The 22,529-nt window shown below is 39.4% G+C and overlaps 1 protein-coding gene across 6 annotated transcripts in view; it reads left to right on the top strand.

The window, feature by feature from the left end:
- Positions 1-22,529, top strand: part of CCDC138 (coiled-coil domain containing 138) — a 62,752-nt gene that overhangs the window by 8,578 nt on the left and 31,645 nt on the right. For all 6 annotated transcript variants that reach the window (XR_003369606.2, XR_003369607.2, XM_026647704.2 and 3 more), the window contains 9 exons: positions 392-516; positions 1,360-1,544; positions 2,629-2,787; positions 4,953-5,072; positions 8,046-8,123; positions 8,203-8,313; positions 9,986-10,138; positions 10,967-11,083; positions 13,091-13,283. Coding sequence is in view for 4 of the 6 variants with exons in the window: in XM_026647704.2 (XP_026503489.1) it covers positions 392-516; positions 1,360-1,544; positions 2,629-2,787; positions 4,953-5,072; positions 8,046-8,123; positions 8,203-8,313; positions 9,986-10,138; positions 10,967-11,083; positions 13,091-13,283 (1,241 nt within the window). In the remaining 2 variants the exon portion in view is untranslated. The remainder of the gene's footprint in view (positions 1-391; positions 517-1,359; positions 1,545-2,628; positions 2,788-4,952; positions 5,073-8,045; positions 8,124-8,202; positions 8,314-9,985; positions 10,139-10,966; positions 11,084-13,090; positions 13,284-22,529) is intronic.

The raw sequence follows: 22,529 nt of genomic DNA, 5'->3' as shown, positions 1-22,529 counted from the left end.
ACATATATCACACCTTTTATTTTCTTCTCTGGATATCTTGTTTGGAAGAAAAAAAAGTTGTGCTTTGATCTGTTATAAAAGTGGTTTAGTTGTTGCATGCATATAATTTATGAAAATTAGATAGTTTACTTGTTCCACGGGTTTTGCGAAGTCATCAATTTCATTGTTTGACTGTAGTTAATATCTTGTTTTATAAGTGCTTTTCATTCTGAAGGGATCTCAAAGTGCTTTTCAAATTACTTAGTGTTGTCTCTTTGCATTCAGTCAAATGTAAATATGCTGGAATGAGAAACAGTTGTATTAATATCAACTCTTCTTTACATTACATGCATAACATTTTAGAATGACACTGAATAATTTCAGATTCATGTCATCCATTTGTATTTTTTAGCTTTGATGATGAGCTGGATTCGCTCTATGATTCAAGTCAGCTAGAACTAGAGGAAGAGGTCATTGTAAATGTCTCTGCAACTGATGCAATTCCAAATACAGTCACGTACACATATACAGAAACAGGTAATCAGAAAAATATTAAATTCACCTTCAATTTATCACATAACTTTTGACTTATATGTATGAAAAATAAAACCTTTATTCAGGTTTCAACTGAATCTTTTTCATAATCCAATTAATAAAATTAATTGAGTAAACTATATTTTAGTTTTGAGATGTAATGTTTTAGTAGATCTAGTCATAATTGTATTATATATAAACAAGACAAATTCTTTTCTAAAAGATTGGCCTTTTTAAGACTCCGGCAATGCAGTTCTGATTATTGTATGTTATGGATCAAGAAATAGAGAAAAAGAAAAAGCCAGCCATTATTAACACAGTATTTTCAGTTTATAAAATGAAACATTTTCAATGTTAAGAATAGGTGGTCTGATTAAATAACACTGTTCCAAGACATTATTTGACTTCTACATAAAAACATCTCTCATAATGTTCCTTCATGTTCTCCCACCATCACCAACAGAACCAGTCAAAACACTGAGAAATAGTTACTGCTTAATAGCTATATTGTGCTTTCAGTCTGCGCACAGATCTTCTAGTGATGTCTGTTGGACTTCTGCGTGTAGGCTTAGGATATAATTTATGTATAAAACTGCATTGATCAGAAAACTAATAATAATAGGCCAAAATGAATCACAGGAAATAGATGATAAAGGTTTTGAACAAATACTCATAGTATCTCAGGAGATACTCAGACTAACTTTTCACTTTAGTACCCGGTATACTGCTATTTAATCACAAAAGCCTAACGTGTTTCTACTTTTATGTAACAATAACTGGTCATCTGATTTATTAATCTAAACTGCAAGAATAATTTTTATAAAATGTGTTCTTTTCATTTCTTAGATGTCACCCTACCATCCAATTTGGCTGCAAACACAGTAACATGTAGTGACCATGATATCAGTAGTGGTCTGGTTAGGAAGATTGTGAGCAAGCCTGAAACTCAGGTATTGAGTGGTCAAAGATTAATACCATCTCACATCAACCAGATTTATGATGAGCTATATGTCATACATCAGAAACTGCAGGTAGGAACTGGAAATGACTTTAGAATATTTAGAGTATTTTTTTTTTTTTTAAAAGCTGCTCTTCGTATCATTCTACAGCATAATGTAAGCCGTTGTATTGCGAGAGGCTTTAACAACTTGTCTAATGAGGCAGTGTTGTCTTATGGATAGAGGAGGGGGCTTGAGATCTTCAGATAAAAGGCAATGTATTACAATAACTAGTATTAACCAAAAATTTCAGATCTAGGTGCCTAAAGTCAAGCTTCTAAACCAGGGGTTGGCAACCTTTCAGAAGTGGTGTGCCGAGTCTTCATTTATTCCAGTGTTTCTCAAACTGGGGTCGCCGCTTGTGTAGGGAAAGCCCCTGGCGGGCTGGGCCGATTTGTTTACCTGCCCCGTCCGCAGGTCCGGCCGATCGCGGCTCCCACTGGCTGGGGGACTTAATGGCTGCCGCTTCCAGCAGCCCCCATTGCCTGCAGCGGCAAACCGCGGCCAGCCAGGGGCTTTCCCTACACAAGCGGCGACCCCAGTTTGAGAAACACTGATTTATTCACTCTAATTTAAGGTTTCGCGTGCCAGTAATACATTTTAACGTTTTTAGAAGGCCTCTTTCTATAAGTCTGTAATATATAACTAAACTATTGTTGTATGTAAATAAGGTTTTTAAAATGTTTAAAAAGCGTCATTTAAAATTAAATTAAAATGTAGAGCCACCTTCCCCCACCCGCACCCCCCCCGGACCGGTGGCCAGGACCCAGGCAGTGTGAGTGCCACTGAAAATTAGCTCGCGTGCCATAGGTTGCCTACCCCAGTTCTAAACCCTGGTTACCCAAGTAGAATTGGCCTGATTTTCAGAGGCCAAACAATCCCATCCCTGATGGGAGTCAGTTGGATCACTATGTTGAGGTGCTGAAAGTAGTCTGCTTTCAGCATTTGTGTCCCAGTACACCAAAGTGGTGCTTATACTTAGTGAACCATACATGCAATCTGTTATATACATTTCCATAAAACTGAAAGTATCCCTGATAAAATGACTGTATTTCAATATAAGTTATAATAATTTCATTTTTATAACTTTTAAAATTCTCAATTTTTTCTGACACAGCAAGAAAATTCAGCACAGCAGGAGTATGCTCTGCAACTTCAGAAACGAGAACATTTTTTAGCTGAAAGAGAAGCATTGCTTTTCAAACATGAAGCTGCTTTGACTAAGATAAGAGGTGTGGAAGAGGAAGTTCATGCAAAATTTCAAATTATAAAGGAGGTACAGTAATTTGTATTAGAATTATTTTCTTGGGCAAGTATCGTTATCTCGGGCAAGCCATTTCACTTATTTCTTCAGTCCCTCAATTTCGTCACCTGGACATCACAATGGAGATAATTCTCATTTTTGTAAAGAGCTTTGAGATCCTCAGATGAAAGGTTGATATATAAGGGTAAAGTAATATTGCTATGTATTTTGGTTATTAGTAGTTGCTTTCTCAGAAAGATGAGTTTAACAGTCTGGTTCAGGGGTTGCCTTTTGCTGATATAATTTGGAGAACAATATTATCCATTTCTAAAAGAATAATTAAATGTAACCACATGTGTGTGACTTTGTTCTGTATATCAAAAAGAATGGTTGGAGATAACTCGTCTAAAATTTTGTGATACATTAGGAAATAGTTGATCGGAATATTTTCAACTAAATGAAATTTTGTTAATATGTTGTTTCATCGAAGCCGAAATATTTTGTTGCGCTATATTGATTTTGACAAAAACGTTGTCAGAAGGTTGGGGGTCTGGGGTGAGGGGAGAAAGAAAGAGACGCATACACTCTGTGGCCTGAGTTATGGGAGACCTAGGTTCGAGTTCCTGCTCTGCCTGTTTCAGAGAGATCTGGGATGAAAAACTCTGCTCTGAAATTTTGAAACCTTGAAAGTTTCTTCAAAACAGAATTGTCCCCTGAACAGCTATAGTAATAAGTGAATGAAGAAAGAGACTAAGAGCCTGATCCAAAGCTCATTGAAGTCCACTAGAGTCTTTCCAATGGCTTCAGTGGGCTTTGGATGAAGCCTTCTAATGAGGAATGGGATAGGGTAAGAGCAGGATGGAATGGAATTAGGAAAAACTGCTCTCAAAAAGTTTAAATTTAACCTTAGGTAGTAATTTGTTCTGTATTTAAGGAAAAGAGATGAGAACATTGATTGTGAGACAGAAAGCTGAAGGTAGCGAGGTAATATATCTTCAGCCATTTGAGACATGTATTAATGAATCATGAAACAACAGTCTAGAGTGTTTTAATGCTATTTTATTTTAAAATATGCCATTTAAAATTCATTTCCTGCAGTAAATTTTAGTATGACTTCTTTTGTTTATTATTATATGCAATATATCTTTTTACTATAAAAATAATTTTGCAGTGTAAGGATGAGAGAAAATAGTAAGGAAAAATAATTTGTTGTTTAAACTTATTTTTAAATTACTTTCCTAAGATTCCTGGACTCTTAAACTTTTTCCTGTCCCCCTGAACCCAGATATACTTTCAGCAGCGGTTTAATAAGCTCTTGATCTATCTTTTGAAATACATTTTTTTTTTTAAAAAAAACCAACAAAACTCTAAAATTCAGCATTTCCACAGCTCTTTTGACTGCCTCTGAAGTGCTGTAGAGCCAAGAAGGAGGAAATATTTTTAAGGATTTAGCATTTCCCTTTTGAAGTCTGGTTTCCTGAGAAGTTCTGGCAGGCATGTCACAAAACTAAAAGCTCCTAGTAAATTTTCTTAGTATGTTATATGGTCTTGCCAACCTGTAAAACACAGTAGCTTGGAGAAGTTCATGATTTTCTTTGAAGTTCTATGGTTCCCTACCAGCATGGCTACTCTACTTAACAGTGTCTTGCAGGCAACTGGTTCCTTTTCAGTTAAGAAGGTGAGTTATATTTTTTGAGACTAGCTCTTTGCTGTTATGATCAGTTGGAATTCTTTTTTTATACTGTCTCCAGTATTGAACTTCTGAGGGTAGGTGCCAGAACATTCCCACTAAAGGCTTTTGGCGCTCGTGTTTGTTTTCTATGCCTATAGGTCACATTCAGAGATTTCAGCTTTTAAGATGCTGTATAAGACACATTTTCCAGCTTGGCTTTATAGGAGCATGAAAGCAGGGCTAGAAAAATTTAGTAGACACTTACTGAAATTTTACCAAACACTTGAATGCTATTTGAAGACTAGTACAAAAGATAGTAATTCTCAGATTAAGGCAAATTTTCCCTTCTCTCTCCTACCCACATTTGTCACAGTCCTGATTTTCAAAAGATCATGGGCAAAAAGTGCAGGCACACTTGGGCATGCAAAATTGCACACCTGACCCTCTGAAAATTAGACTCTGTTTTAATATACTGATTGCAGAAGTTGTTTCTAGTTGGTATATCATTAATCATATTTTTCTATAGCAACACGAGGCAGAAGTTAAACAGCTGTCAGAAACCTTGAGAGAGAAGACTAAAGAAAGCAAGAGGCTCAAATCATCATTTGACACCTTGAAGGAAATGAATGACTCTTTAAAAAAACAGGCAAGATCCATTTTCATACCTATTCAAGAAAAATTGTAAATATTAGAATCAATTTAAATTATTTTTGGCAATTTGACTGATTGTATTTGCAGTCCTGTTAAACAAGAAATGACTCTTGTTCCTTTCCTACAACTTGGTTTTTCTTTTAACTGGTTGGTGTCTTTTTTTATAATCTCAAATACTGGTAAAGTTTGAATTACTCTTCTAAATAGCCGGCAACAGGTCACTCATAAGAAAAGAAACATTTCAGTATCCTGCCAAGGAAGTTGAGACGCCAGGGATAGATAGCCTTCTAAAATTCAGAATGCAGCCCTGATCTAGTTAATAGCATGGGCAAATCTTCGTGTATTCCATAATGTTGTGGAATCTATTCGTTGCTGCTGAATTGTGCTACTGAATTTAAGCTTTTAAATACAATATATAATTGTAAATATAACTTTGAAAATATAAGCCAAGTGTAAACAATAACAGTGTTGTCTTTAGACCCAGAAAGACAACCGGAAACAATTATTCAGAATGGTGTCAAATGTTCTGTTCATCTCACTGAGCTGTTAATTTTCAAGCCTAAAATGTTGTTATAATTGTTATCTCTAAACTATATTTCACTGTGGATCTTCCAGCTAACATGTTTACCCCATAATCTTAAACTACCTCTCACGCTCATCAGGTGCTAAAAATCTGTTTCCTTCCCAACTGCCAAATCCTTTGTTTTTCCTTAGGACAGCTTCTGCAATGCAGTTGTATATGTTTGCAGTACAAAAATCTGTGGCATATTCAAAATGTGGGGGCAGGATAAAATTAAATAACCCAAGGGGTACCATACTGATTTATATTGCTCATTTTCAGATTCAGTTAAATCATTTTTGTAAAGTTTAATGGGAGATGATGCACAATTTTCAATTCGTTGTACCGGTGTGCTGAAGAAAAATCGAGTGACCTTGCTGCAGAATTTAGGTTCAGTTTATTCTGAAATACAAAATGATTGAGGCAGTGATAGTTACCAAGTGGGAAATTCAATTGGTTACCTCAGGCTGGCTTTGCTACGAATGATTTATAGTGAATTATTTCAGCTTCTGGGGAGGGAAAGCGAGAGTACATATGCTATTTTACCTTTTCACCTTTTCATGATTGATGATGGAGCATTTTTGTGATGTCCTCCTACTTTATGCCAGTGTGGTGAGAAAAAGTTAAGGCATTTGACAAATGTTAGTCAAATTTTTAAAGTTTAAGGCCAGAAGGGACTACCAGATCATCTAGTCTTATCTCCTGTATATCTCAGGCCACTAAAACCCCCTAGCTACTGCTAGCTAAACCCAAAAAACAGAATTAACAAAAGTATTACTGCCCTCAGAAGACTAAACTGTTGTGTGTCTTAGGGCATGGCTACACTTGCAGATGTAGAGCACTCTGAGTTAAACCAGCCTTCGTAGAGCGCAGTAGGGAGAGCACTGCAGTCTGTCCACACTGACAGCTTCAAGCGCACTGGCATGGCCACATTTACAGCATTTGCAGTGGCATTGGGAGCTGTGCATTATGGGCAGCTATCCCAGCATGCAAGTGACTGCAACGTGCTTTTCAAATGAGGGGGTGGGGTGGGGTAGAGTGTGACAGGGAGTGTGTTGTGTGTATGTGGGGGGAGAGAGTGGGTTTTTGCGGGGGCTGAAATCATGTCAGCATGCTGTCTTGTAAGTTCAGACAGCAGCAGACCCCCTATCTCCCCCCCGCACCTCTCTCTCTCTCACTCACAGCATTCCACACTAATGATTGCTTTGTCTTGGGGCAGATACGCAGTTGGCTGTCAGAAACAGAGCTTTCAAAGGGCATATCCGCATTCCTGCTGCGATTCAAAACAAAGACAAGAGTGGCAACTTGACTTAAGGGGATTATGGGACGTTTCCAGAGGCTGATCAGAGCGCAGTAATGCAACACCCTGTTCACACTGGCGCCACGGCACTCCAGCGGGGGCGCAGCAAACGTTATTCCACTTGCCGAGGTGGAGTACCAGCAGCGCTGTAGCCGCGGAGTCAGAGCGCTCTACGTGCCTTGCCAGTCTGGATGGGTAGTGAGCTAGTGTGCCCGGGGCTCCTTTATTGCGCTGTAACTCTCAAGTGTAGCCAAGCCCTTAGATAGAGAACAGGAAGGATCAATGTGAGACCATGCCTGAAGTCCCTGCCATAGCAGGGGATGGATTAAATGAGAGAGACCCTGAGGATCCTAGCAAGTGATTTGTGCTCCATGCTGCAGAGGAAGGCAAAAAACTGCAAGCTCCCTGCCGGTCTGGTGTGAGGGGAAAATGCCTTCCAGACTCCACATATGGTGATCAGTTAGACTCTGAGCATGTGAGCAAGAACCAACCAGTCAAGCGTCTGAAAATGGAATTCACAGTTCCATTTCAGAGCACCAGTGTAAGTTTGTGTGTAGTGTACACTTCTGTAGTTCTACATAGTCACTGCAGTCTGACTTTATTCCACCATATAGACGCTTGTCCAGAGAGACTGCTCTAGAGAAATTAGTTATGCGGATAGTGCTTTGAAGCTGTAAAGATACCTATAACTGTCACTGTACACTCATTAATATAATGCATAGAGCTATGCGCACAGATAATTTCAAATTAATTGTATATGTCTTCTTCAGAAAATCTCACTCTTCTTGAAGGTCTGGTTTCTGAATTTGGGTGTGTCTGTATGTAATGTGAGCCCAGTGTTTGGCTTGCAAGTTGAATTGTCAATTCACAGGACATAGCTTATTATATATTACACTGAACAGTTAGCAGAGCTCTTACTAGCTGACTCTCTTTATAAAGAGGTGAATGATCATTGCTTTGTTCATACGAAGAGCAGATAAACTTGCACTTTAATAAATCTAGCTGCCTATAAATAATGATTTTTGAACAACCTTTATATGAAGTGAAGAATGAGTTTAAACCTGTTTTGAATCCACAAATATTTTAAACATATTTTCCAATTCTTTTAGTTAAGTGATGTAAGTGAGCAGAACAAGAAGATGGAAGTTCAAGCAAGAAAAGTACAAGCACGTTTAGAGAATTTACAAGTGAGACTTATTTTCCTTATTACTTCTTCCCTTGTAAGAAACAAGTCAAATCTAATTTATTTAATATATCCTGTTGCAGAGGAAGCATGAATTTTTAACAATACAGAAATCTAAAGATGTTTCTCAAGCAATGCAAGAAATTAAATCTGTGAAGCAGGAAAAAATGGCAGCAACATCAAAAATTTGTAAGGTAAGGCATAAGCAAGGAGGAAAGGAAACTTCTGTCTTAATTAAAGAATATTAGATATTGGAATATCTTTCTAGAAGACCCACTTTTCCTATGCCTTCAGGAAACTAGTGAAGTCATTTACTCATGTCATTTATTTATGATATGAGTGAACTACTCAGTTATACTAGGAAAGGGCTTAAAGTGTGCAGGGAATAAGAACAGTGGAATTGTAAGCAGTGGGATTGCATTGGGAAAAATTTAGTGTGTTTAACTGGAAAAAGAATTACATTTAAATATGTCACTAAAAAGAAGTGCACTTATTGTCATCCTGATCACTTTGCTTTTATGTTGCATCTCATCACCCCTCTTTTAATCTGTCCATCTTTTTAAATTGTATGTCTGTTTCTTCCACTGTTTGGAAAGTTCTTAGCACATTTTGATTACTCCGCAATGTAAATAATATCTCTATGTACAGCTTTCTATAGTTAACTGAAAAGAAAAACTGGTAAGTGGTGTCAGATATAGGAAGATTAGCTTGTAAGCCGTAGGTAATTATGCTCTTAGTGCTTATAGTAGAAAAAACCTCTAGTGAGGCAAAAACTGAGTAAATGCTGACATGTTTCATACATGATTGCAATATGGTCACCTTCCTTCCTTCATTCTGTCTTGAAGCATTCTCTTTTGCTTTTGTAAATAATATTTCTTATTGCAGTTTTGTCCTATTTAATAGTGTGCCTTCTGTCAGTTTTCTACCATTATATCCCTTCTGGTAATTATGACATCTAACAATAAAGTTACTTGGAATATGGTTTGAAATATACACAACTTTCTCTTTGCTTTAAGGGAAATAGATTTTTCCCTCTGAGGGCTTACCCTAGAAACTTCCTTGAATGCATCTGCTTTTTTTTTTTCCTGACAAGACTAAAAAAATTTGGTCCACTTTGGGATTCTTAGTTAATGTATTGGAGAAGGCAAATTAGGAGATGGGGGCCGGGATGTTGTTCTTCTGAAGTCTTGTTCTTAATTCTTTTAACTTATTCATTATTGGAATGAACATTATTCAGTTGTAGTTAATGAGGTAAATTTTAATAGCAGTGGGCTACATACAAGAAAGTGACATGAATTGTTTAGTGCATCTAACATTTCCCACATAAAAATTACCACATGTTGATAATACCTGTGAACTATGCAGTTGTCTTTCACGTTCTCACATTCTTACGACCAAAGTTGTAAAACGGACCCATTCTTTGCATGAAGATGTTTTTCTAGGACTTTATATAAATTTCGTACCTGTGTGTTTTCTGCCAACCAATAATCACCACAAATAATGGTCTAAACTCCTAATTTTTCTCAGGCATTCTGCCATCCTACTCCAAATATACCTCTACCCCGATATAACGCGACCCAATATAACACGAATTCGGATATAACGCGGTAAAGCAGTGCTCCGGGAGGGCAGGGCTGCGCACTCTGGTGGATCAAAGCAAGTTCGATATAACACGGTTTCACCTATAACGCAGTAAGATTTTTTGGCTCCCGAGGACAGCGTTATATCGAGTTAGAGGTGTACATATAATGTTAAAACTGTTTTCATATTCTGACATACCAATCTGTTTTCTTTGAGTGGCTCTAATACTATACCATATGTTTTGGAAAAGCTTCATAATCTTATTTAATGTTATGGTTGTTACAGGTACCACTTAATTCACATGTTTATGAGCTTTTAACTGTTCTTATGGATTGGATCTCAGATCAATTCCTCAAAACGAAAATAGAGGAAGAAGGAAGAGACAATCAAACACAAACGTACTCCCACAAAAATTACACACAAGAAAAGTGTGCAAAGGTAAATGGGTTTGGATTGGGTTTTTTAAACCTTGTGGCCAGTGTGTGCCAGTTTTATTTATATAGTTTGAATTATTTATTTATATAGTTTGAATACTATTCTCAAAACATAAATAATTGTGCATAGTTAACAGTTCAGTATTCATTCAGACAGTAATATTTAGTGGGCGTTTTGACACTTATAGCTCCAAAAATACAGGCCTTCCTTTATTGTAATTTGGAAGTGTCATTGTTTTTCTGCTGCAAAGGAACTGAGAGGGAATCAGGGTGACTCCACCTTTTATACACTCAGCTGCATGCACAAAGACGTCCAAGTACTGCTGGCAAAAGTCTTTGATTCAAGTGCATTGGGTGCACATGCACACATACAGTGGAATGTATATGTGCACAACGCATCTTGACGAACAACATTTACCATAGAGATCAGTAACTATTTTTTTTCCTTTGGAGGCAGAGTTAAGGTGTCAGTGCATTTTACAAAGAGAAATCAAACAAACTACACAGAGAATTCATAGGGCATAAATCCTAACCCTGTGTGAAATTTCACATGGATTGGGCGCATACTTTTTGAGAAAAACAGGAATTTATGCCCCATTTTGAGTCCATTTTAGAAGTCAGCCTTTTAAAAAATAATAATCATCTGAGTTACATGCTATTAACCTATAATTATGTAATTTTTATGTACTTGCTGTGCGTGTCCTAAACGTATTCAATGCACTGGATCTGCCAGATAAGTATTTGCATGTGCAATCCATTATCATCCAGGAATTTAAATTGTTTACTCAGTGACAGATGCTGTATAAAACTATACCACTGTACATTTTTCCAGCTTTTACCTATCGTTGCTGAACAACTCCAGTGGATGCCATTTGTGAACCCTAAACTACATATGCCTGTAATTAAATTTACTTACTGGGCTATAAGGCAGCTAGACTGTGGGACACAGGTAAAACATGTATTCTACTTACAGAATAATTCTTTAATATTTCATGTTCAGAATGCTCATTCTCAGAAGATGCTCAGATACTATTATATAAGATAAATAGATGCTTTTCGATGTACTGAGTATAGTTTTAAAAAACCCATCAGCCTTCACAACATTCAAATTCAAATAATTTGCTGCAGATATGAGGCAAAGGGGAAAAAAATTAAGATAGTCATTTAAAACTGCTTTATGTCACAATTGTTTTTATCAACTCTGTATTTAGTTTTATATTATAGATCTGATCCATGCTTATGTAGCCCCCATTGTAATATCATCTGAGAACCTCACAAACCTTGAATTTATCTTCACAACATCCTTCTTAGCTAGAGAAGGAAATCCCCATTTTATGGATGTTAAACAAAAGATGCTACCTAAGTGAAACCTTGTATTGTTTAATCCTGAAGTAAATGTTTTCATCCAGTATGTAATGGAAGTTCTTACAGAACCGTATTGTAGCAGCATAAATGGTGTCATACCTTAGGGTTCAATCCTGCAAAATTTTATGCACATGCCTAACTTGTATACTCTGAGTCGTCCCTTTGATTGCAAAGCTAGGCACGTGTCTAAATCTTTGCAGGACTGGAGCCTTAGATTCTAATAAATGATGCTGAAGTTACAAAGCAGATTGTTTTTACATGAGCATCTGTATTTTTTTTTAATTTGGATCACATTAAAGATGCATTACATTAACAGTGTGAAGAATATATTCTGCCCCCCAGTTTTACCTTTCCAATTCAGTGACGTGAACTCCAATAATAAAATACCTTTTCCTTTGCTGGTGAACACTTGTATAATATGTCAGTGTATTATGCATAAATTCTCCTTATTTAATTTTACATAATTGTAATTACTTCATATATTGATTTTCTTTAATACAGAAACATATAGTGGGTCAGTCCTAGAAAAAAAATGAATATGAACTGTTATAAAGGCTACTAGGGTTTTAAGAGTGTCCCCTAGCAAAAGAGTAACATAGCATTGTATACATGAGTGATCATTTCCTTAAACTTTGGAGGCATTTTATTGCAACACTATACCATAACTAAGTGGTTTAGTGTTTCCAAAATCCATCCCGCTTTTGGTTGGGATTTTCAAAGGCTCTTAAAAGAATTAGGTGTCTACTGCTATTGAGTTTCAATGGGACTTGAGCATCTAATTGCCTTAGGCAACTTTGAAAATCCCCTCCTTTAAGCTTAGCTTTAATTTTGAACATTTTCCATATGGGAATATATTTGATAGCTGTGGATGAAAAGAGAATTCGCTTGTCACTTTTAAATGTTATTGTGCTGAAACATTGGGTATAGAATGTCATCCCACAGCCAATATTTTTCTTAAAATTTGTTTTCATTTATAATTTTACTTTTCACCAATAAATGATCTTAAACTACATCACTCTTTTTGCATTCATTACCTAATTTACTTCAATCTCACGTGGCCTGGTTCGTTACAGAAAATTGACATGTGAATGTCTGAATCTTGAAATTGATGTCGTTTACAATGTTCGTAAAGAAATTAATCTCATATTCAATGCTTCCTTCTCTACTAATTTTATGTTGTCACTCAATGTGGGAGAGTAAGTGCAGGTTGATAGTTTAGTAATTTAAATTTTTTTTTTAAATGTAAATTGTGTCTTTAAATTGTCTTTATGGGTACATTGCAAATATTGTATTCTACTAGATTTAACAGAACAGTAACTGCTTTTAGGTTGCTATCCCATAGTATCTAGGCAAAACAGGATAATTTAAAGGCTGATTCTGTTACAGTCTGGGTTTACTAGATTTATTTGTCTCTCAATGTTGTTTTAATACTGGCTAAGTTTAATTGTAATATTTTTAATTTACTGCCACCTGTTTATATAACATCCTTCAGAACGTACAGTTCTATAAATATAGTATTTTAAAATAGACTGCTTTAAGTTGTGTGATTACATTTACTACTCTTATAAAATGGATACAATGTTTACAACAGCATTCAACTATGACATCAACTATGAGGAGGCTTGGTGAAGACATATTCAAAGGCATAGTAACTAAGGGAAACCAACATGGCTCTTCTGAGCAATCTGCTGAAAGTAAACCAAAGATAGCAGCTTTCTTTAAGAGTTCCATTTTACCTTTGAGATTTGTATCAACTTTAATTGTACTCAAAACAGTAACACAAGGTAAGTTCTTAAATGTTTTTATTGCATTTAGTAAATAGCCTTTGTCTGGGCAATAACCAAATACACAAAGTCCATCAAATGGATTGTATTATATCTGTGTCTGAAGTACCTTGTAATTGTAAAGTGAGGAATATGTTCTTGAAGTTTTACTTTATTAAGAAACAAAGTATGCTGCAGCAAACAGAAGGCTTTCTAAAGTTATAGTTTGAATTATATTAAGATGTTCATATGTAGAGTATGATATAAATTGACATTGTCAAGGTGGATCCACAGCAAAAAGGGAAGTGGAAAATAGACATGTTGGTGATTGTATATTTCACATGTTTAGCTATTCAAAAGGATAAAAATGATACAGGAATAAATGAAGTTTTATTCAAAGTTCAACAGTTGAATTTTGTTTTTTGGGTGATGTTATGGCTGATTCAGATAGCTGGGGATTTTTTATAGCTGAAATAAATAAGCAGTTGTTTTTGCACTGCTTTTTAGGGAGACCACATGTTTCATGTTCAGGCTAGTAGTATCAAGCATGCTCTGGTAGTCATTTGCATGTCCTCTGAGTGCATGGTGAGCTGCATTGTCCTTGTTGCTGACATATCTATTAAGTAGGCATAGTGGTAATTTTGTAGGTGACTTCCCTAACTGAAGGACAAATGATAGTGAGATAGAATTGGGGCAGAAGATATGTTCTAAATTGCTGGGTCATTTTTAGCTGTCCTGAAATTGGGGCTGGTACACACCCGTACACCATGCAGCCCTTATCTTAGCTGCCTGCTATCTTGCTTTACTCCCATCCTCTCTCCACTGCCAAAGGCCAGTCAGAACCATACTGCCTGAGGCAGGGGCAGGAAAGCATCAGTTCTTCAAGTGATCATCCACATATTCCACATTAAGTACCCTTGCATCACAATCTCCATCTGAGGGCATAAAGGGCAGAGTGGGCCCTTTCCAGTTTCTTATCTCCATGGTTGCAGGATGGAACCCGTGGCAATGTCTGCTTCTCTTGCGCACTGTGAGAATTAGCTTAGCTAGTTTAGATTGTTTTAGTATTAGTGTTAGAGTAATTGTTTTCTTTTGTCTGTTGGTCTATTAAAAAACAAGACTGTATTATATTTAGCATAGTCAATCAGTAAGTTTCTGATAATCTAGCCCTACACCCACATACAGGAGTACTAGGATCATGGCAGAAGTTAAGTCACTAAGGTTTAAGACCTGTCTTTCATGTGACACTGTGATACCCATCAACGATGGTCACGCTCAATGCTCGATATGTCTTGGTGAAGGACACATTCTGGAACATTGTTCCTTGTGTTGCTCTTTCTCCAAGCACAGAGAGAGCAATGGAGGTGAGGCTGAAATTATTCCTGCTGGAGAAGTTGATGCAGGTCTCCTCAGACTCAAGGAGATCTTCAGAGAATCCTCAATGTCAGTGTCAGTCCATCTCTGACCTCCATGAGCTGCGACTCGATTTTGTGTGGCTTCCTTGTAGAGGCCTCCTTCATCTGCTGGTACATTAGCGTTGACATCTTTCATGTGCAGTAAGGAGCACCACTGCAAAGATGAGCCTAGGTCAACTTTCCTGGCACTTAGCAAGAGGCGGAAAAGTCACTATGACTTACCCTGGGCTCAGTGGGCTTACTTATGGGTCATAAGAGCAAGAAGGCCCATTCCAATACCAATTTCTAAGGCAGCTCATATGATACCATCTAAATCTAAGGGCAGAGCTGCCTATGGTACCGAATATGGTACAGAGCACCTTGATATCTAGTGCCTCTGCACTAACTACATCCTCAGAAGTAGCAGTTTTCCATTTCTTAGTATTGACTAACTCTACAGTACCTGATACATTGGTCCCGGCTACCTTAGCACCAAAACAACAGATGGTACTAAGCAACCTCTCAGTGGGCCCAGTATCCAAGTCAACTCTGCTGGAGATACTTAGGAAGGTCAGTACATAGCTCCCTGAAGTACAGCCACCATGCTTGGCCAGAGAGGTATCTCCTATACCAATGTAATCTATATACAGGTTATACCTGATAGGACTGCCTTTCTCCTAGAAGAGGCAAACCCTTTTTTTCTCCTCTACTGTTGAGCACAGCAGAGAATCATCATCCACTTGCCTTTTATCTTCCCCCAGGATAGCTCAGTGAGAATCTGAGACAGATTCCAGGGAAGAATTTCAAAGGAGCTAGAAAGAGGTCAGGATCTCAGAGGGGTCACCCAATTAGGTATCCCCCCAGTGTGCCCTCCACTGCACTAATCCTACCCATATTAATTCATTTCCTGACCATACTGGACCACCCCCTTCAGATGTTCAACACTGTTTCAGGAAACCTGCCTCCTCCACTGTGTCCAGGGCTAGGTCTCCCTTTGGCAACTCTGTTTCTCCAACCACAGCTGCTGAAAAGACCAGAGGAGGAGAACATAAAAAAAAAAAAAATTCTCTAGAGGAAGAGCATCAAGTTCGGGCTGAATTTTCCTCCTCCTCCCAGTGAGGCCATGATCCCACCTACACTGGCCTCTCTAAATGTATTCAGGGTTCTCCAAGACTTAATAAAATGCATGACGATATTCCCCTTAAGATTATGCTAGAGAAACAACACAAGTTCTTGAACATATTATGCTTTGCAACACCAGGGAGGTTAACCATGGCAATAATTGATGCCCTGCAGGAGCTTGTCATTTCCATCTGTCATTTGCCTGCTTCTGTCTTAGCCTGGTTCTGAGAAGAGACAGAAGACTTCAAGTCCCTGCAAAAGGATTGGAATATTTTTTTCCCCTCACGTCCTGCACCTGTGTCTCTACTTGTGCAAGCTGTATATGGGAGAGGACAAAGCAGCAAAGTCCTCTGAAATCTGTCCCCACTGAAAAGGAACAAAAACATTGAATCTTTTTGGCTGGAAGGTCTACTCATTCAGAAGTGCAAATGAGGCTAGCATATTACTGTCTTTCTTAAAATAGGACAAATCTAGTTTTGTTGATAGGAGCACCAAGCAGAGCTTAAATCTCTTATGTCAGAGAGCCAACGACAGCTTGGACAGCACTACAGTCTGTTGAACATGTCTGACTGGTGCGAACAGCAGCCTCTGCAATACCCATGAGAAGGTTGCCAAGGCTCCCCAGTCATTCAGTATTTCTAGGGAGGCAAGGTGACAATTTAGGACCTCCCATTTTAAGGGAATTGACTTCTTCAGTAGGGGAACTGATGAAGCCATCCATACTTTAAAAGATTCCAGAACTATCCTATGCTGCTTGGGATTTTGTATCCCAACTCAGAAAGGGAAGCAACCATGACACCAAACATGTTTCAGGCAGCACTATTTGACACAAGACTATGTTCATCCAGCAAGGTCTTCTGAGCCACTGAAGAAGAGGCAGAGACTTCACCGGAGGTGACCCTTTCTTTTGTCCTTGGCTGCCCATAGTAAGGTGTTTCAAATGGGCAGCAGGTTTGACACGAATGTCAGTAGTCTGCTTGGATTTCTACAGGATCTTTTCTGCTCTAGTCTCTCTCTCCCCTCTCTCCCCCCAACATCTTTGGCATTACCTCAATCTGGTGGGTTCTTGAGATTGTGACCAACGGGTATCCCATTCACTTTCAGTCCCTATCAGGCTCTAGTTCCAGGCAGTCAGGCTGGTGGTTAAGAGAGATGGTCAAAGTTGGCTGCCAGGACAAGAGCAATGGTGAAACCGGGGTCTAGGGACAGGCCATGGGTCAGAGCTGAGGTCAGAGTCCATAGACAAGCCAAATTAGTATTGTAGTTGGAGTCCAGGGGTCAGGAGGTGGATGCAGGGCTGGAGCAGGTCAGTAACAGAGCTAGAGTAAAGCTTGGGCAGGCTGGGACAGGAACAGGAACTGCATCAAAGGCAGGCAGGAAGCCTAGGGAGTCTGCTACACTGTGAGGCAGGAGGAGGTTTCCAGGCTGGGTCTGTGCAACAGTACTACTAACTTGCAGCTCTGGCGGGGTCAGTGAAATACCTGTACCTAGGGGTCATCTGACCCAATCCCTGCTCAGGGATAGGTTGCTGCAGCATGCCTGAGGGCTGAGTCACTGCAGGCTCTGTTGGAGGGATGAGTCATTGCAGGTGAGTTGCTGCAGCATGCCTGATCTGGCGGCACATTTGCCTCACAATTCCTTTCAATCCCCTCTCCCATTTCCCATCCCTTTTCAGAGACCCTTCTCATGAGAGACAACTGAAGCAGGAGGTGGAGTCCCTTTTACAACTTCTATTGTTCCTACTTGTGTCCTTGGAGTTCAGGCACCAGGGCTTTTGCTCCCACTCCTTCTTAATTCCAAAGAAGAAAGGGTGCTGGAGACCCCTCCTTGATGTTTGATGTCTCAACACTTTCATCCATTGTTTTAAGTTCAGAATGGTAACCCTAGGTTCTTTAATCCCTTCATTAGATCCTATGGACTGGTTCATGGCTCTTGACCCACAAGATGTCTATTTTCACATCTCCACTGGAAATACCTGAGATATCTGGTAGGAACATCACACTACTGGTACAGAGTCCCAGCCCTTTGGCTTTTGTACAGCTCCAAGGATTTTCACCAAGTATCTGTTGGTAGTGAAAACTCACCTAAAAACAAAAGGAATCCAGGTATATTGTTACCTTCGATGTCTGGCTAATGTGAGGAAGATCACCACAACAGGCGACCAACCCAGTACAGACAATCCTAAAACTCTTCATCTCGTTAGGTCTCAAGGTCAACAGAGACAAAATCCACACTGATTTTGAAGCAGAAAATAGAGTTATTGGGAGTAATGTTCAGACTCCAAAACAACTCGAGCTTTCCACAGAGAAGGTTTCAGGCAATATTGGACCTCATCAGTCAACTTCAGCCCCACCCAAGAACGTGTCTCAGACTTCTAGGATACGTTGTCATGTGTGTTTGTCACACAGCATGACAGACTTCACCTTTGATCCATGCAAAGATGATGGAGATCAGTGTATCGACCCAGCAGACAGTGTATGTATTTGGCCTAGTGGATGAGGGAAGCAGTGGACCTGATTTTAGTAAGGTTTTTGACACAGTTCCACATGACATTCTTATAAGCAAACTAGAGAAATGTGGTCTAGCTGTAATTATTGTAAGGTTGGTGCACAAACGATTGAAAAACTATTCAGAGTAGCTATCAATGGTTTGCTATCAAATTGGGAGGACATATCAGTGAAGTTCTGCAGGGATCTGTCCTGCGTCTGGCACTAGTCAGAATTTTCATTAATGACTGGGATAATGAAGTGGAGCTTATAAAATATGTGGATAACACCATGCTGGAAGAAGTGGTAAGCACTTTGGAGCATAGGATTAGAAATTAAAATTACCTTGATAAATAGGAGTATTGGTCTTAAATCAACAGTAAAGCCAGATATAAAGTACTACATTTAGGAAGGAAAAATCAAATGAACAAATACAAAATGGGCATGTTTAGTCTTGAGAAAATAAGACTGAGTGGGGACCTGATAAGTCTGCAGATATGTTAAGGACTGTTACAAAGAAGACGGTAATCCGTTGCTCTCCATGTCCACTGAAAGTAGGGCAAGAAATAATGGACTTAATCTGCAGCAAGGGAGATTTAGGTTGGATACTAGTAAAAGCTTTCTAACTATAGGGATAGTTAAGCACTGGACTAAGTTACCAAGAAAATTTGTAGAATCTTCATCCATTGGAGGTGTTTAAGATCAGGTTAGACAAACACCTGTCAAGGATGGTCTAGACGTACTTGGTCATGACTCAGCACAGGGGGTTAAACTAGATGACCTCTCCAGCTCTACATTTCTATGAATCCATGATGATAGCAGTCCTGCAAAAAGTCCTCTCCTTGTTAAACTCATATAGAGACCACTTCATCTGTGCAGCAGAGTTAGAGTTCCCTTTTCCATACCCCTGCCTGTAAAGATTGTGATAACAGATGCCCCTACTTGGGTAGGGATCTCATCTGGATCATTTGACTATTCAGGTATGATGGTCAGCGCGCACACATGCATATTTTAGAGCTCAGAGCCATCCACCTGGCATGCAAGGCTTTTGGTCTACTCTTTGGGAACAATAATTCAGGTGCTGGCAGACCACACCACAGCAGTGCACTATATCAATAGGCAAGGGGGGAAGCAAGGTCATCACTACCTCTGTCAGAAGGCCATACATCTATAGGAGTGGTGCATTCTACATTGTCACACCAATAGTCCTACATCCTCCTGGTCTTCAGAACATACTGGGATATCATTTCAGAAGAGATTTTTGAAAACCACAAGTGGTCTCTCAAAGACAGTCGTAGAGAACGTTTTCTTCAAATGGGGGTTCCCAAATTTAGACCTGCTCACAGCAAACTACAACAAATATCAGACATTCTGCTCCAAGAGGAGCACAAGCTCAGCTCACTAATAGACATCTTCCTCATCCTTTGGACAGTGTGTTTGATGTTCATGTTTCCATTGATCCTCATGATTCCTAGCGTCCCGAGGAAACTGAAGCAAGATATAGAGCAAATGAGCATGGTAGCCCCCGCATGGACATGGCAGTTCTGGTATTCAGATTTTCTAAACCTACCAACATAGCCATCTTACCCATTTGCCTGACACAGTCTCTCAGAACAGTGGTCAGCTCCTCTATCTGGTCCAAAATCTTTACACCTGACGGCCTGGGTGTGGGCTGGATGACATCCGCAGAGGTTCAGAACATTCTACTCTGGATAAAGAAACCTTCAACCAGACTGACTTATAGAGCTAAATGGAAGAGCTTTTTTATTTTGGCATCTCAGCACCCAATTTCTCCCTGATAGTACCAGTTTAATCAATACTGGACTTTTTGTTAGCCCTGAAGCAGTCTGGGTTTTCCATCAACATAAGAGTCCATCTGGCAGCAATATGTGAATTAAACTCCTATTCCCACCAAACAGTAATACATTTCCTGAAGGGTCTCATTTCCTTCCCCCCCCCCCCCCCCAGTTCAGAAGCCCACCTCCCTCTTGGAACCCAAGTATAGTATAAGCAGCGTCGACAGGTTCCCCTTTTGAGACCATAACATCTTGTTCCCTTTGCCACCTGTCCATGAAAATTCCTTTCCTGGTGGCCATTTTGTCAGCTAGGAGGGTAGAAGAGATTCATGGCTCTCGTATCTGGCACCCTCTATAGTGTTTCAGAAGTACAGGGTTACTCTTAGATTTTCCCCTAAATTCCTGCCTAAGGTGGTATCAGAATTCAATTTATTTAGATAGAACAAAATCATCCAGGAGCACACCTAGGCTATTCATGACTTTTGTTTACAGGGTCAGGAGCCAACCTGTATCCACTCAGAGGCTGTCCAGGTGGGTTTCTGACCACACAAGAACTTATGAGTTAGTTAGAAGAGATCTTCCTAGCCACAAGAGAGCTTATTCTACTAGAGCTCTGGCAGCTTAGGGCACAGCTCCAGTGAACACTCGTAGTCAACAAGAATCCAATCTCGTGTGCATGGGTTGTATGAGTGCGAAGAGTGGAATCTCTGTGGACCACACATCTTGAAGAACCAATTACTATAGGTTAAGTAACTACTTTCAAGCAGCTGTTAGCAGGGGGAGCAGCACCACTATTGAAAGAGAGCAGGAGGAGGAGCCATTGCCAGAGTCCTTTTCCTCTAAGTGGGAAGCCAGAGGAGTTTCCAGGCATATATCATTAGGAGGAAGTATTGAGAGTGGTTGCTACCTTCCTGTAGCTGCTCTGGAGCACCACAATGCCCTCTGTGACCAGGAAGAAGGAGCTGCTGCTCATGGAAGGGAGAATCCTGTCCGGGATCAACATAGCCCTCGCAACAGCCAAGGAAAGGATAATCTACCCCTGGGCAGGACACGCACCCCATGTTGTGATAACTGGGCCTACAAATTTACCCTGTTCCACCCACCACTCGTTTGTAGGGTCCTTAAAGAAAGAGACTTTCGGAGAAAAATGGGCTATCAGAGGGAGCTTCACCATCATGGCTGCCACCCCCACCATTTCTTGGGACCACAGACCTTCTTTGTCCTAATCCTGAGAGATGTCCTGACCAGACTGGGCCAGACAGCGGGACCCAGATGACATCGGCACCTCTGCTGGCTCCAGCTGAATCCCAAACACCGTGGGATGTGAGACTTTGTGACCTCCCCATTCCCCATGCATCCTTTTCCTTCCCTACCTTATTTCTTACCTTTCCTATCCCTCGGCTTTTTCCTTCTCTTTACTAGGAGTCTGGTTTAGCCAGCCAAGACTGTATTCATTACTACAGCTCTGTAAGCCTCTGACCAGAAAGAGGTAGCTAAAAGCAATGCCCTAAACACCCCAATGCTGGTTTAAGTTGGTCTCGGAGTGGCTAATAAGACTGTGTTTTTGCAGTAGTGAGATTCAAAGTGAGAGTCAATATCGGAGACCGAAGCTGAATTTCAATCTCTGCTGTTCTTTTCTCCCCACTTTTTGCATGTGGCTTCACTCCAGCTCATCTCAACTAACTTACTTTCTTTTCCCCAAAAAAGACAGTTATTACCATCTTTGATACCATCTAAGAGACTGTCAAATGAGGATTTTTCCTCCTAAAAATTCTCTTCAGCTAAGGGGAACAAAGGATGTTGTTATAATGAAAACCTAATTTAATATTTTACATTTAAAATGCTTTAATTGTTTTTCCTTCTTTTTCTGTATCTTTAATAAAATGTTAAAAGGATTTTTAATGGTGTGTTTGCCATGGTACTAAGCAAGCTGAGATCTCTGTACACCAAACCTTGTTTAACACTGTTTAATGTTGGACAATCACTGGGTTATGTTAACACTTTTGGCCCATATATTCCATCTAAATTAATACACCTTCCTTCCTCCTGCCCTTCCACACAAGGGGACCTGAGCCTCCCAGCGTATCCAGTATTGGGGCAAGAGAGAGAGACAGAGCACTTGAATCTCAGACACCCAGTTCAGTGAATTTGAGGTCCCCTATGGGGACATTCATCCATAGATGGAGGGTATGCCATGTTTCTGCTATTGACATCCCTTGCAGGTTTACACCATTGGGGTAATTTAATTTACTGTTAAATTGCTAATTTAAATTTATCCTTGTTCTGTTTCATCTATGCATTGAGGTGGTGTTCATCATTATCTGAGCATCAGGAGAAAAGGATTAGTTGATAGAGCTTGAGGGTATGTCTACACTACGAGAGTAGTTCGATTTTAGTTAAATCGAATATGTGCAATCGATATTAGAAAGTCGAACGTGTGTGTCTACACTAAGGACAGTAATTCGACTT

The sequence above is a fragment of the Terrapene carolina genome, unplaced genomic scaffold (genome assembly GCF_002925995.2).
Source record: "Terrapene carolina triunguis isolate 2854851 unplaced genomic scaffold, T_m_triunguis-2.0 Scaffold21, whole genome shotgun sequence".
Classification (NCBI taxonomy): domain Eukaryota; kingdom Metazoa; phylum Chordata; order Testudines; family Emydidae; genus Terrapene; species Terrapene triunguis.
Note: the sequence above shows the minus strand (reverse complement) of the source record. Positions and strands in the feature narration are given on the sequence as shown.